This window comes from Drosophila pseudoobscura, chromosome 2, assembly GCF_009870125.1.
Source record: "Drosophila pseudoobscura strain MV-25-SWS-2005 chromosome 2, UCI_Dpse_MV25, whole genome shotgun sequence".
NCBI lineage: Eukaryota > Metazoa > Arthropoda > Insecta > Diptera > Drosophilidae > Drosophila > Drosophila pseudoobscura.
In genome coordinates this window covers 3,675,181-3,689,834 of record NC_046679.1, presented here as the reverse complement: position 1 = coordinate 3,689,834, position 14,654 = coordinate 3,675,181, and the positions used below count along the sequence as shown (strand labels likewise).

Below are 14,654 nucleotides of genomic sequence, written 5' to 3'. Positions count from 1 at the left end.
TTTTACAAACTTCACGCTCCGTCAGTGGAGGCTCCTGGCTAAGTGGTAGGCTGGAGTACGTTTTGAGGCGGCCACCATGTGCCTTGCAACGTGCCACCAAGGCCAGCCACGTCGCCCGCTGACTTCACATAGATTTAGGAGTACATTTTTCTTGCGGGCACAGCAAATCGCAAGTCGCACAGCACAATTTTGCCCAGTCCAAAACGCACCACACACCCGACAGAGCCGGCGCTACGTGCCACGGCCCACTGTCACCGTGGCTGGGGCTCTTTTGTATGCCACATGTGTCCACGCGGCAGGGGCACTCACACACTCGTATTCGGGAGACACGCATAATGAGTGTTATTTATATTTAAGCAGCTGCAAAGGAGACACAAATCGTAAATAAAGCGTTTTAATTTATTAGCCAAATGATAATTTCCCGACTTGGCCGAACAAAAAGGGCACCAGCAAAAATGCTGTGATAGTGGAGGCCATATGGAAAGATGCTCGCATTGCCCACAAGCCAATCAATCAAATTAGCCCACAGCCCAAGGCCGTGTGGCAATTGCCTGAATTGATTCGAGAGGGCCTTGGGGCAAGGTCAGCTCAGCCTTTGACTGCTGAGGCAGAAGAAGCCAGCCGGGGACAGCCAGACGGCTTCAATCAGAGTAGGCGTAGTGATATCATTGACCAAAATGAAAAACTAATTGAGTAGAAGTGGACAAAAGCGGGGGCGAGCCACAAGTTAAATTCGGGTCAGTCTGCAGGTGAAGAAAGCTAATGGCCCCGAGCACAACCGATACACCTGTTACATATTCTTTTTCACCCAGAACCAGACGCAGAAAAACCCTCTGGAGGTGTCTCAGCGGTGTCTTTCCGCCTGCAGCTTCAATATCCATTAGGACTTGGCTCCCTGCCTTCTGGGGCTTCACAAAGCGTATTATGATAATTGGAAATTATATATAAAAATGATGACTTAGCGGCCAAGGGCCTAGAGACAATCATCTCTGGCCGAACTAGAATTTCTGCCGCACTAATCTGATTATTAATGGTATAAGTATGAGTATAAGTGTAAGTGTAAGTATAAGGCATAAGAAAGGGAGCTAAAGATGGAGCAGAACAAGACGTAATTGAATACTAATGCAATCAATTAAAGTTAAACTCCCCAGCACACGTGCCGCCGAGCGATTGCCGAATGCAAGGGGAAGGGAGGGGTTGAAATCAGATCTTGGCGCTGTTGCAAATGTCGAGACTTACGTTATAAATGGAATTGCATGTCTGGAGACAACGCTATAGGGCTAGGGGGACTGCCTCCGACAGACTGAAGGTCTGACTGACTGACTGATGGCCCGATGCTGATGAGTTCAATCAAGTTGTAAACATGATTTCGCATTCTATTAATGTGCTGCCGTCAGTGCTGTGCTGCTATTCTCAGTAACTCAATACACAATCAACAGCGTTTTAGAGTTCATTTGGCGAGGGGTGGTTGGAAGGGAGGGGCGCGACGGATACTGGCACGATATAAAAAGGGAAATCAAATCATAAAAAATAATATGCCGCTTTGTAGCAGTCAGTGGGGTGCCAGGAGGGACGCAACAGGATTTCCTGCTCGTGTGTGTGTGTCTGGCTCTAGGGAGAAAACTGTTTTCAAAGAACTGAAAAGTAGGGGTATCTCTGGGAGCCGAAGCTAAACATACCCTTAAGGATCCTTACTTCACACAGCGAATATTCAAATAAATAGTAGTTTCCCTAGAAACGCATTGACTCTGGCTGCCAATTGCATTGTACATTCTTTCTTCTATCCAAAATCATAATACCCTCTTTAAGGGTAAGTACACAAAAAAAATAAAAATAAAATAAAAGGAGAATCAACATCGAGAAGCCCTTACCTTTGGCATGAAAAAGAAGACGAACGGAGGACGAGTGGAGGACGGGGCCCCTACCCACCTAGCAATCCCTTGTCCTTCCCCGCTTGCTCGACTTCAAATTGATGCAATTTATGAAAATTTTTGTGCGCTCAATTGCAAATACAAGTGTACCGGAGTACAATCTCTGTCATTTTTATGCACTTCCCCTAGTTATGCCAAAGCAATTTCTCTCTTTTGGCAAGTTTGCTTTCGTTTTCGCCTCAGTTCGTATCTTGATTTTCTGTCTTTTTCGCATTTTTCTTCGCCCCACTACCCCCTGCACTTTTTGGCATTCGTGCATTGTGCGGCAAATTAAGCGCATTGCAAGTGATTTGATTTGCTTTCATATAGAAAATGCTTCAAATTTCATTTGCCATTCCGGCAATTACTTTAAAGTTGCCCCGAATCAGAGTCGGGAGACGGGAGTCGGGAGGCGGCAGGCGGGACTTTGGGTCTCGGGATCGGACCTGAAAACGGGGAGCGATACGAATACGAATACGACTGGGAATGGGAGTGGGAGTGCGAACGAAAAGTAATTCCCGGCTAATGACTGTCATTTGTATCTGGAAATGAAATGTGCGCCACTCCTGACGGCGTTTATTTATTTTTATGGCAAGACTCTTAACCAAGGCCCAACCAGAGGGCACAGCGCGTGTCTGTAATTACACTCAAACATTCAAAAGTTCCCCCAAGAATTATGGCATTTAATAAGTTTGAGTGTAAGCGATGTAAGAGTGCAGCAATGTGCCGCCAGCCAGCCACTCGATGCCTCACACAACCAGAGCACACTCGGCGTCTCGTCTGGTGGGGGCTGGGGGCTTAACCTTAGCCAAGTGGAACTGCACTTTGAGTGATTGTTCAAATAATTTTGAAAAATTATATCATTACAAGTACTATTCTACGTATTTTCAATGAGAAGACGCTTTCAGTGAATAACTTTTATAACATTAGACTTCTTCAATTAATCCGTGAACCACTCCACCTTACTTAGCGTAGAAATAAAAGTCGTCAGCCTCACATTTCTATATGAGAGCTCCGCCAAGACCTCTTTGTAGAACAATACCCAATTTGAAGGACACTTCATCCCTCAATCTTTCGTGTTGATAAAATTCACTAGGAAACGTCCTCATTTCTGGGTTAATACTCTAAAGACCTGCACAAACTTCGAAGTAACACTCTTGGGATTCCTTGGTAAGATTGTTTCGCCAATCTGCTTTCCCAAAATACGATTTTAACTCCCTAAAAGGTTATTCTTTTCCAGGAATCTATTAAATATATAATTCTGTTTTGCAGTCTTTCTTTAAAGTCCTTCCATGATGAACTCTTCGATTGTATAAAGTAACTTTTAACATCTCTTATTAATCTTATTATTATAGCTTATTAATCTTCTTGCTTATTTATGCCTTCCATAGCCTTATGGAAAATTGAGCTAATTTATGATTTCGGTAATTAAATCTATAGAAATTATATTAAAATAACTCTTCAGAGTGCTCACGTTTGAGGACCTTGAGGTTCAGGTCCTTCAAGTATTCAAGCCCAATAACATTCTCGTATTGAGCAGACAAAGCAAGTCCTTGACAAAGAAATCCGAGTGGCAACAGAACTCCACATGTCACAGCAGAGCTACAACATTACAGACTTCTGTAGAGAAAGCCCGCAACAGTAAAGGCCGCTGTAAAGAACCCCACCAGAGCTGCAACAGTGCCATGTTACGGCTAACAGAAGGGAGGCTAACAGTCTCCCCCTCATTTCTCCTGTTCGAAAACTACCCCGCTGGCAGGGGGCAACTGTTTACAGAATGTAAGCCTCTAACAGGCCATGTCCGCCGCTTACAGTCTCTGCTAATCCTCGTACAGCCTCTGTTAATGGGAGACCTGTAGCAGCCGGCTCTCTGTTTCCGCATGGGTGGAAAAAGTTTTCGCTTAGCCATCGGGAAGTTCATTTAGCAAATGGAAGTTTCCCATTTAGCCGGCGGGCTGCTGGTGCTGAGGATGAGAATGAGGCGATGGAGCAGTGGCTTTTAACCCCTTTTAAAATAGTTTTAATTGAATTTATTGATATTTTAGAAGGGAGCGATACGTATACGTAGATCCACATACTCGTGCGAACTCGTACATAGTATGTCAAGAGCAAACCCAAAAAACAGATTCAACCGGGGACTGGGGACTATGGGACTGGCACTTGGGAGGCCCTGGGCGCTGCCAAATGTTGGTACAAAAAACGCAAAGTTTAGTTAACTTTTCATCGGGCTAATAAAGCGTACGTCTTTTTGGCAACAAAATGGAGGCATGACTCCAAATCAATGCCCCATCTCATGTCTTCTGTGTGTGTGTCTGTGCGTATGTATGTGTGGTTACGACTAATGAATAGAAATGTCGTCCTTCAAAAGTTTTCGGCTGAGAGAAGCTCTCAATTTGCGGCGCCACCACTATTTCCTCCCTCTGTATCTATGGGTTAATGAAAAGCTGATTTCTCAATCACACACACACACACACGCTCATGTACTCCCTTCGCACTCCCACACACATCTTTTAGCTTGAAGTTGACTTTGAGTTTTTGGCTTTTTGAGGACCCAAGGAAGCGTGGCACAAGATTTGCGGCTCACTTGGAATGCAAAACTTAAATGCGTGCCATATGAATCGTTAATTGTGTGGGCACACCAGCCACCAGCCCGAACCCATGCCGGAAGCGGATACGGGCTGGCGGTGGTTCGGTTCGGTTCGGTTCGGGCTGGTCCTGGCCATGGTTAGGGGGTAATTGGTGTGAAGGATAAAGGGCTTTTGTAGATGGCGGGGGTATTAGTCAGTCGCAGAGTTTGTGGCAATTTGTGAGACCCAACTTTTGGTGGTGCCTGAATTCGATAGTCAATTTAAGAAGTTTTGTTTTCTCTGTTCCAGATCAAACGGTAATGTTTCCGCTTAAATGGGGAAAGACATTACGTCTAAAATTAAATCAATTTTTAAAAATATGGCAAGCTTAGAAGATATCTAAGTCTAAAGATAATATTGATATAGAATATTCAGTTATAACCAAGACCGACCGGAAAGCTTCTCGAATTTTGCAACAAATCTCAATATGCGTATCTTATTAATAGTAATAGGGAATTTTCAATCGATTCCACAATCGTTGCTTTGTAGTAGAATGGTCTTAGAACTTAATTTCCTTTGTGTTTCTAGGGGAATTCCCAGCTGTCCCACCCTCCACAATGTGCTCTGGAGTCCCCACATCTTTCAGGCTAATTTCAAACCACAACAAACCTTCTTAAACCGCAAAAACATTCCCAACTTACGATATTTCCCTGTCTTTAAACCTTTGCCCAGATTTCTATCGACGTGTACGAGTTTATTCCCAATTTTAAAACACCTCCTTTCCCCAGTGCACCATTTTTGCTGCTTTAATATTTATTCGCAGAGCAATGGCAAATATTTTTGTGCTCATTCATAAAATTTGACATTAGCATATTGCATTTCCATTGCGTTAATGTGACAAAATGACAAATGAAGTTGGTTTCGCTCTTCCAGTCGCATTCGCATTCGCAGTCGAAAGCCGTCTGTCTCCGTGCATTTTTCCCACACTTTCTGCCACTCCCTGTGGCTCCCCCGCTTTGGTGCTGCGTCTGGCTTCCCGGGAAGTTGCACTTGAAAGTGCATTTGCATTTTCATCGGAGCCCTGGCACTGGCACTAGCACTAGCACTGGCACTGGCCCTGGCAAAAAGCAAAACACTTTGACAAGCGTTTACAAACTCGCCAGCGCGACACAAACCCCACCCAGCAACAGCAACAGCAAAAGCAACAAGCCAAGGAGCTGCCATGGCAACTTTGAAATTGATAAATTGATTTATGCAAACAAAACAGATAGAATAAATATCAGAAGATGGGGACAGAAATCTTTATATCTGGGCCCCATGGATCCGCCGTGGATGGAGCATGAAAAATGATGATGGGGGGGGGGGGGGGGGGGGGGGGGGGGAAGCGAATAAAAAACTCACACACCCAGCAACCGCATGACGCAGACACGGCATTTCACGAAGTACGAGTACCATTAAAATACGTACAAAATCAATTAATAAACAATATGAAACGAAATTGGGAAATTGTTTGAATGTCCGCCACAGACACGACCCTCGGCTGCGCCCCTCCTCAATTTAAGTATTATCGTGCCGCCCCACCCGCCTGCCTTTGTGGCTATTTCTGCTCTCATTCAAAATTTTTATGAAAGCCATTGCTTTTTTTTCGTCTTTTTTTTCGTTGAGACAATGCTTAAAGTCACTCGCACGCGGGATACCCATTGTGTGTCGGAGGCTGTTACTGTGGCTGCTCCTGATTGACTCACGCCCCCTCACGTAGCAACAGCAGCAGGAGCAGCAGAGGCGACCCAAACGACGACGACAACAACGTCAATGCCAAACCATATTTTCGTAACAATTTCAATTTTTGCGCAAAAAGTGGCTGTTGTTCTGCTCACACTTTGATGTATGCACTGAGAAAAGAAGCTTTATGAGAACTAGGCAGGAGATGGGGAATAATCAAGGACCAAAGTGAATAGACCAGCAAAACGGAGAAGCTCAAAGCCATATACATATATTCAATATATATTTATACATATTGATGATTTCTTTCTCTCAGTGTGCCCTATTTTGTGTCCTCTTACTCTGGATATCAACGTATGTGCTTGTGTTTTGTGTCCTTTGCATGTGCACTGCGACATTTAAACCGTAAAGACAAATAATTCAATATGGCATACAAGTCACGTGCCCCTTCTGTTATTGCTTTCTGCTGGCTTTGATTTTGTGCAGTCAACGGGGGCCCCAGACGATATAGCAGATGCGAGGGCGGCAACACGCCCCAAAAACGACGAAGTACACAAAGCCACGGACACACCCACAGACATCTGTGTATGCAGATGTTCGGCCAGTGCCTGCTTAAGCAGTAATCATTATAAACTTAATTAAAATATCGACAGACAGAGCAATGCTCGGGAACGACAGCAGAGCCCCTGAGAGCGGGCAATGGTTTCTTTTACGAGTAGAAAGGCAAGCGGAAAATATTTAAACTGCCACCTACGCGCACTCGCACCGCACACACAATTGTCTGCGAATTTATATAGACACACAGAGATACTCCACACCCGCACACGCACACTCATGCATACAAAGGGGGTACAATCACAGGTAACGGCTACATGTGTAAATATTTACAAAACGCGCCAAGCGTCGGCAAACTGACGCCAGCCGCCATCTTCACTTTTGCCGCCATCTAGCGGGCTATACACTTGTTGTTGTTGTTTTTGTTGTTTTTTTTGTTCTTGTGGGTATATAACTCTTTCGTCGCGACCAGGAGCGGGGCGCCATGGGCGCCATGGGGAGGCCTGTGGGGCCAGGATATTAGTTAAAGTACCTGCTCGAAATTCTAGAATAATTCGAGGCAATGGATATACAAATAAATGATATTCATATGAGATTTGTAACAAGTACATATATTCATGAAACCATTATAAGCACTTGGGCTCATTTCTTATAGATACCCATCTGATACAATTTTCGACTTCAAAAGCAAAGGTTAACACTTAACAAGCTTCGGTGGAGGTCTTTACTAGGTCATTAGATAATGTGCGGATAAGTAAACGGGTAGATGATAATTATAATAACAACCTCTTAAGGAGCACGGTTTCCACAGCTCAAAAGGCCTCAAAAACTTGACACACACTTGATCTATAGAATCCTTAAAGTACTCAAGGGCGTACCACATCTTTCTTCCTCTATTCACAATCCTTTCAAACCCTCTGACAACTCCGCTCCTGGCTATCCCCTACTACCACGAACCCAAAACACACGGGTTTATTTATGCCATTCGATATTTATCGCTGTTCCCCCATGTCCCCCTTGTTGTTGTTGTTTTTGTTGTTGTTTCGCTCTTGCCACCGCCACACATGCCACATGCCAGCACTCCTTGTGTGGGTGTGTGTGTTTGTGTGCTTGTGCTTTATTCCCTTTTATTATTATTATGCTGTCATTTCTGTTGTCGCGACATTGTCAGAGCGCACGTCGTGTGCGGAGCTCAAAAACAGACCAGACCAGACCAGACCCATTGCCTCGGCCGTATGTCCTGTCCCCGCCGTGTATCCCTTTTATGCCCGCATCCGAGAAGGGGTTAAGCTCCCTCGTTTATACAAATCGTTTCTGTAAACCTTAATATTCCTTATGCCCAACAAAATGCCCCCCAAAATCAATGTGTTTTTAGTGCTCGAAAATTGATCTTGATATCCGTTCGGAGTATGTGGCGGAAAATCACATCTTGAGTTCTGTTTCAATTGCCCTCATATACAAATCAATTTCTTAAGTTCCTGCTATTCTCAGGCTTGTCGAATATGCCTCATAATGTCAACAAGGCAATATTTCACAACGGTCTCCGACGATGTCTGGAAGCTTTATGCTGTCGTCGCTGTCGTTTGTCGTTGGGGCTGGCTGGGGCCACAAGGGTGTAATAAATTTCTAAAAAAAAAAGGAGCCACATAGCACATACATAGGTTCCTTGTATACATAGGTATGGTATTCATTCCGGAACTTGTGGATATAAATCTATAGATTAAACAAGAGCTGCCAGCATTTCAATATTCACTTTCAATAATCTAGTCAAGAGTTATAAAAGTACAAAGAAAACATGCAATTTCCCTCCCCATTAAAGTCAGAGAAGAGGCCACAAGTGAAGGCGCCCCTGGGCTCACCCTTATATAGAACCGAACCCCTATATGCATTGAAGCCCACCAACCCCCTTCTGGGCGAGAGAAGCCTCAAAGGGCGAAACGTTTAAGCGCTTTGCTGCTTGCCTCTGACTTTGATATGCAGCCATTTGAGTGTCGCTTGATGCAGTAGCAGAAACAAGAGCAGCCATAGAGAAGGGCTGCAAGGGTACATATATAGTCGTACTCGTACTCGTACGAGTATGTGGAACAACCCTCAGGGCTAGGCAATCTCCAGTCTGTGGTCTGACAGTAGCAGTTCCCGCATCGCATGCCTGGAAGATACTGACGCTGAGGCCGTGCCCTGTATATCAAACCAGATCAAATGGAAATGAGATGTTCTGGCACGCGCAACGGCGCTCCATTTGGACATTAGTTGTAGTGACTAATTATATGTTTTAGGACTAATTATATCTATATTTTTCTGTTGGCTTATAATTTGCGGTTGGGCCCTGGATAATTACTATTATTTTACCGACAATTCGCGATACTTATGGAGGCTATATATAAAAGATTTCCATTACCATTTTTGGGCATATTTTCAAAATGTTCCTACACGTAATTCTTTTGGATGCCATCGTGCTGCTGGCGATCGTTAGCCATTCGAGTGGAGGGACCTACGAACTTTTAGTGGCCGATGAGAAACTCTTCAGTGATTGCCCGAATCAGGCAAAAGGCACTCTCAATCAGCATGGCATGTTCGACTTATCAGACTTAAATAGAAGCATGAATGCTGAAGGTGTAAACATCGCAGGAAGCCTCACGTGCGCGTGGGATGTTCAACCCGAGGATCGTGTGGAGGTGATATCGAGGGCTCCTCGTAATGCCAACTTCAAACTATTCCCACCATATTATAGATGTCCATTACCCTTCTCTATTTCGACAGAGGCAACTGGCAGTCCACCGTCTTCTCCTTGGTGTCGAAGGACTTTTGCAAGAGCATGTACGACGAGAAGCAGTATTGGTACAAGTTCTGGACCCAACACGTTACGAATTCCGCAGATGTAAAGGATAAATGTGTCCTTTACCCTGGTGTAGGTGCCTCCATTCTGTTTGATAACTATTTCCGAATTTCCACATGTATGTTTTGTGTGTGTTTCTGCAGACGAAATTACAGCTGGAGCCGTTTATGCTGTCCTTGAGGGCCTCCACCTCGGGACCATTCCGGAATGGACGCTACAAGGCCCGGATCCGCTTCAATGCTTTCGATCAGAGCGGGGCCAGTCGCCTACCGAACATCTGCTTCGAGATTATGGGCGACATTTACAAAGTTTGAGTTGTTTCCTGTTTTCTTTTGTTTTTTATACTAAAAATATGTACGAAATTTATTATTGGTGTGAAGCGTACAAATCATAAATCATATTCATATAATATATGTATATAGAATGGTTTATATATACACTCAATCCATCTTAGGGGCTATTCTGAACTCGGCTTAGGGTCTAGATCCTTAAACAAATGTAGCGTCGTACTCTTATTAACTACGGACTACGGACCAAGCACGTATCACTCATCCATTGCTTGTATATGATTGCCAGCGGTCGTTGCGTGGTCGATAGGGCTAAACTTAACTAAGACACAGGAGATCGTTGAGGCGTTCTATCGTTGAGGCGGGCAGCAAACGCCGCCGCCCGATCATGTCAGATGGGACGTGGCCGTGGTCGCCGACTTTCCGGTAAAGAACCGATTTCCGCCAGTCTGTGTGGTGAAGAGCAATGTATCCACCGAAGGCAACATTTGATTCGAGCGCACCAGCAGCGGCACATTCACCATCGACACCGTGGTGGAGGCGGCCGACACACTCGTCGTCCCACTCACCGACAGTCCCGAGGAGGGGGAGCTGTGCGACGTGTGGCTCAGCTTTCCCTGCGCATTTAGCGTGAAGGCTGGCAGATAGTAGTTCCCAGATCGCACCGGTCCCGCATGCGAATTGCCATTGTTGGAGGAGACGGCAGTCAGCTCCATGGAGGCAGGGGAAGAGAACGGCGACGACTCGAGTGAGGGGCAAGCTAGGCGATCGCTGGGCTTACAAGGCACTGCAAACAGGAGAAGCGAGAATTAGAAACATTTTTCGTTAAGGGGAGGATCATTTTTCACTTACAAAATTCTTCATCTGGGAGGAGCTCGTCGGGCAGCTCGTTCTTGATCTGAAAGTGCAGGGCTGCAGCCGAATCGGAGATGGCATTGTCCGATGTTCCCATTTCCGTATTGGCATTGGGAGCATCATACAGTCCGCACTCTTCCATTTCTAGGGCCTGCTCCATAATCAGTTCTTCGGCCGATGTGAGACTGAGGCCGTGCAGATCCAAGAACGGGCCCTGCGGATGCACTGGTTCCTTCTTAATATGCGGCAGCGTGGGACAAGCGATGGGCTCCATCAGGGCCTGGAGTTGGGCTTGCTTCTGTGTCTGTGGCTTCTGCTGCAGCTGCTTGGGTGCCGGCTGTTTGCGTTCGCGTTTGGTCTTCGCTTGCTTGGGGGGTGGAGGGGGCAATGTCACCAGTACAGTGGTCAGCTCCTGCTGGGATCCTTGTGAGGCCTTTGAGGGCACCGGGTGCACCTGTTGGAGTGCAGTGCCCGCCGGCAAGGTGATGCCCAAGGCGGCCAGGGTGGCCTGCTGTGGCTGCTTCTTTTTGCGAGCCTGTTTCACTGGCGTTGGCGCCGTCGCAGCTGCTGCAGGACTGGGCTTGGCTTTGCCATCCGTTGTGGCGCCAGGATCTCCATCCCCATTCGCTGCGGCTGTTGCTGCTGCCGCTGCAGCTGCTGCGGCGGCGGCGGCGGCTTTCTGTGCCTTGCTGGTGGTCGACTTTTTCGAGCAATACGAGGGAATGTTCTCGAGGTGTTCGCCAGTTTTGTGGTCCACCTTGTGGCGGCGACGGGTGTGCTTCAGCCAGTTGGGGAAGTTGGTAAAGTCCCGCGGACAGTAGTTGCACTTGAAGGGTCGCATCCCAGTGTGGATATTCGAGTGTTGCTTCAGCTTCGAGTTGCTAATGAAGCTCTTGTCGCAGACGGTGCAGGCGAAGGGACGCTGCTCCAAGTGCACCAGATTGTGCACCTTGAGGCAGCGCTCGGTTTTGTACATTTTGCCGCACTTCTCGCAGCGATAGGAACGCGTTTGGGCATGGTATTTCTGATGGCGCTGCAGATGGGAGCGTTCCTGGAAGCGTTTCTGACACTCTGGGCACTCGTACGGCTTCTCCGATGAGTGTATCCGTGCATGATGCGTCAGATTGATCTTCTGCACAAACTTTTGGCCGCAAATATCGCATTGATACTTCTTGTTGTCGCTGTGAATCTTACGGTGCATCCACATGCTTCCCAATTTGAGGCTAAACGAGGGATAAGCGAGCCGATTAGAGTGGGATCTGGGGCAGAGTTATAGCATGGGTACTTACCATTTGCCACAGTCGGGGCACTTCTTCCAGGTGTCCTTCCGTCCCTCGGTGCGATGCGTCTTGAGGTGCTTCTTGAGGCCGGCGAGCATTTCAAAGTCGCGCTGGCATTCGTTGCACTTGTATGTCATGCGCAGGCGATGGCCGGCCGCCTCATGCTTGCTCAACTCCTCGGGACTCTCCAGCAGCAGGCCATTGCAGTCCAGGCACTTGTGAAGTGGCACAGGATCCACTTCGAAGGGTTTCGCATTGCCATCCGTCGATATTGGCGGCGGCATGCTGGTCGCTTCTCCGGACGTCGTCGCCACCGGCTTCGGCTGCTGGAAGATGGTAAAGGCTGGCGGCATGTAATCCGACTCGCAGACCTCCACTTTGGTGACCACATTGAGTGGCTTGAGCTCTGGCAGCGGCCTCTCCTCGAGCGGCTCCTCCTTGAAGACCTTCAGACGCACTGCCGTTGCCGCCGGCAGCTTGGGCTTGCGTTGCATCGGCTGGGGCATCAGTTGCATGTGCATCTGTTCCGGCGACAGCTTCACCGGCGTCGTGCAGGTCGAGGATGAAGTCTTCTTGAAGGGGGAATTGGTGAAGGCATTCGGCGGCTCTGGCCGCAGGAAAGTCACATTGAACTCGGAGCTGTGATTGTCACTGGATAGATCACGGGCCACGATGCTAGCGCTGGGCCCCGCCACCAGGTCATCGCGGCACACGTCGGCGGAGAGATTGAGCTCCGTGTTGTTCTGGGCGCTCTCGTCGAGCACGCGCCAAAAGTCCGTGGACGAGAGGCTGTTGCCGTTGACGAGGCTCGCGGAGCTGATGGTCACGCAGGCGGATAGATCAATATCCAGAGACTCATCCTTGATGCTCGATATCGAATCGAAATTGTTAATGCGCAGCAGGGAGCTGAGAATCTCGTCGTGTGCCGCCTTGGTGGGGGTGCAGTCCCCGCCATAAATTTTAGGCGGCAATTTCTTGCTTGGCGCCTCTTCTTTCATTCTCTTGCTTTTTCCTTTACACTCCATTCGCCACTACGTACACGTACAGGTTATGCGGTCGGCGTTTTCAATTGCCAAACTGTCTGATTTCTGGCTGTCGCTGGTGAATTTCTAGCACTGGCCCACTTTCTACTGTCACTGGGTCCTTGATTCACACATTTCTGGTTGTTTTCCGGGGAAACGTACGCACGAATTGCACAAAAAACATTTAATTATTGTGAAATGCGCCTCGGCTTTGTTGTTTTTGTCACGCTTACGATTCTTGAGTCGCCATTTTGCGCTCAGTGTTGGAAAAGATGCTTCTCTGCCAGGGATGCTTTGAGCATCTATCGATAGCGCGCATACTATCGCACGAGAGCATCAATAACAGCATCGATATTGAGAAACTGGTGGTGACAGCGATCAGCTGTCGCGACTTATCGAAGCACTGCCGTCTCAATTGCGGAACAAAACAAAGTATTCTTTATATTCGATTTGTGGGAAGATTTTCCCGTTAACGGCGGTTTTGAAGACCTGCGGTGCCCTTTGCCGCAGCTGTGGCCCACTACTCCGCCCTGCCTCAGCCCCAGGCCACCCCGGAGGTGCTCTACACTGACTGTTCATCAACAAGTAAATGACACAAGAGCAAATGCGGCAAAACATTTCAAACCATTCATCTGACCACAGAGCAGACTATCGCTGAAGCTGGACTGGAAGCTGGGACCCACACTGGCTACCGTCGACACCATCGTCCTAAAGCCAGCCGAGCAGTCAATGTGGCGCCGACAAGGACGTGCCATACATCAATGAAATGAGCGTGTGGAGCTGGGAGGAGTCACGTCGCTGGCCCTGGACCAGCAGTCCCATATGATCCCCTGGCAATCGAATCGATGGAATGAACAAGTAAACAAGAATATGGGGATCCGTTGGACACGTGTAATCCCCTGATCCGTCTCCGCAGGAAAACCCTTGTTTCCATGCACATCTCACATGCAATCCTCCCAAAAATCTCTCTTTGATGATGACGACCAGTATGATGTCACTTATTTTTTTGGCTCAAAGATAATCTCCATATTAAGTTAACGAAATAGGGTATACAAATGCCCATACTCCGGTTGACAAGCAACAAGTCTTCAAATACCAGGAACATTGACGCGACAACTTTGCGACTGTTTCTTTGTTGAGCTCTTTTGCTTAAACTGTGTTTTGGTCAAAATACAATAAATGGGAGTACTTAAAAGTAGTTAATCTTGTAGAAAATTGATTCATCAATGGGGTAAAACTATGTAGGCACGGCTGAGAAATTTAGTTACCCAGCATTATTCAACGGAGTTTCAAAATTGCCACTTTTTTTGCTTAAACCTTGTTTTAGACACAAGGAGTCCCTAAAATATGCAGATCTTGTAGAAAATTGATCTATCAATTGGATAAATTTATATGTCCAGATATTGAAGCCCCAGCTAGGTAGTAATATCAAATCGAATATCAAAATGGAGGAATATGGATTTCAATCCTTGACGGACAACTCTTAGCCCATTGTGGACCAAAGAGGTATTTTAATATTCCACCGAAAAATAAAGAAAATCAAATAATTTTAGCGCAGTTCAAGTGAAACATATGGGGAGTTTTTTTAAGTTCAAAAGAAAAGTGGCATGCATTGACGAG

General features: G+C 46.8%; 3 protein-coding genes across 3 annotated transcripts; 2 read left to right on the top strand and 1 right to left on the bottom strand.

Annotated features, from left to right (window-relative positions):
• The first annotated feature begins 8,933 nt into the window (after window positions 1–8,933).
• CheB98a (Chemosensory protein A 98a) lies at window positions 8,934–10,034 on the top strand. Its single transcript, XM_001357830.4, has 3 exons — window positions 8,934–9,429; window positions 9,486–9,662; window positions 9,734–10,034. The coding sequence occupies exons 1-3, from the start codon at window positions 9,175–9,177 to the stop codon at window positions 9,902–9,904; spliced, it is 603 nt and encodes a 200-aa protein (XP_001357867.3). The 5' UTR covers window positions 8,934–9,174; the 3' UTR covers window positions 9,905–10,034.
• Window positions 9,979–13,309, bottom strand: wdn (wings down). The gene is made up of 3 exons (XM_001357829.5): window positions 12,022–13,309; window positions 10,730–11,955; window positions 9,979–10,664 (listed from the first exon to the last, which is right to left on the bottom strand). Exons 1-3 carry the CDS (start codon window positions 13,035–13,037, stop codon window positions 10,264–10,266), a joined length of 2,643 nt encoding a protein of 880 aa, XP_001357866.4. The 5' UTR covers window positions 13,038–13,309; the 3' UTR covers window positions 9,979–10,263.
• Window positions 13,063–14,232, top strand: LOC26533775 (uncharacterized). Its single transcript, XM_033377165.1, has 3 exons — window positions 13,063–13,113; window positions 13,410–13,619; window positions 13,677–14,232. Exons 1-3 carry the CDS (start codon window positions 13,063–13,065, stop codon window positions 13,797–13,799), a joined length of 384 nt encoding a protein of 127 aa, XP_033233056.1. The 3' UTR covers window positions 13,800–14,232.
• Window positions 14,233–14,654: the final 422 nt, after the last annotated feature.

Coding starts and splice junctions, on each gene's coding strand:
- wdn (XM_001357829.5), bottom strand. CDS start 13,037: ATGGAGTGTAAAGGAAAAAGCAAGAGAATGAAAGAAGAGGCGCCAAGC. Junction 11,956..12,021: donor TGCCCCGACTGTGGCAAATG/GTAAGTACCCAT, acceptor TCCCTCGTTTAG/CCTCAAATTGGGAAGCATGT. Junction 10,665..10,729: donor CCTCCCAGATGAAGAATTTT/GTAAGTGAAAAA, acceptor TCCTGTTTGCAG/TGCCTTGTAAGCCCAGCGAT.
- CheB98a (XM_001357830.4), top strand. CDS start 9,175: ATGTTCCTACACGTAATTCTTTTGGATGCCATCGTGCTGCTGGCGATC. Junction 9,430..9,485: donor AACCCGAGGATCGTGTGGAG/GTGATATCGAGG, acceptor ACCATATTATAG/ATGTCCATTACCCTTCTCTA. Junction 9,663..9,733: donor AATGTGTCCTTTACCCTGGT/GTAGGTGCCTCC, acceptor GTGTTTCTGCAG/ACGAAATTACAGCTGGAGCC.
- LOC26533775 (XM_033377165.1), top strand. CDS start 13,063: ATGCGGTCGGCGTTTTCAATTGCCAAACTGTCTGATTTCTGGCTGTCG. Junction 13,114..13,409: donor CTGATTTCTGGCTGTCGCTG/GTGAATTTCTAG, acceptor TGGTGGTGACAG/CGATCAGCTGTCGCGACTTA. Junction 13,620..13,676: donor CACTGACTGTTCATCAACAA/GTAAATGACACA, acceptor ATCTGACCACAG/AGCAGACTATCGCTGAAGCT.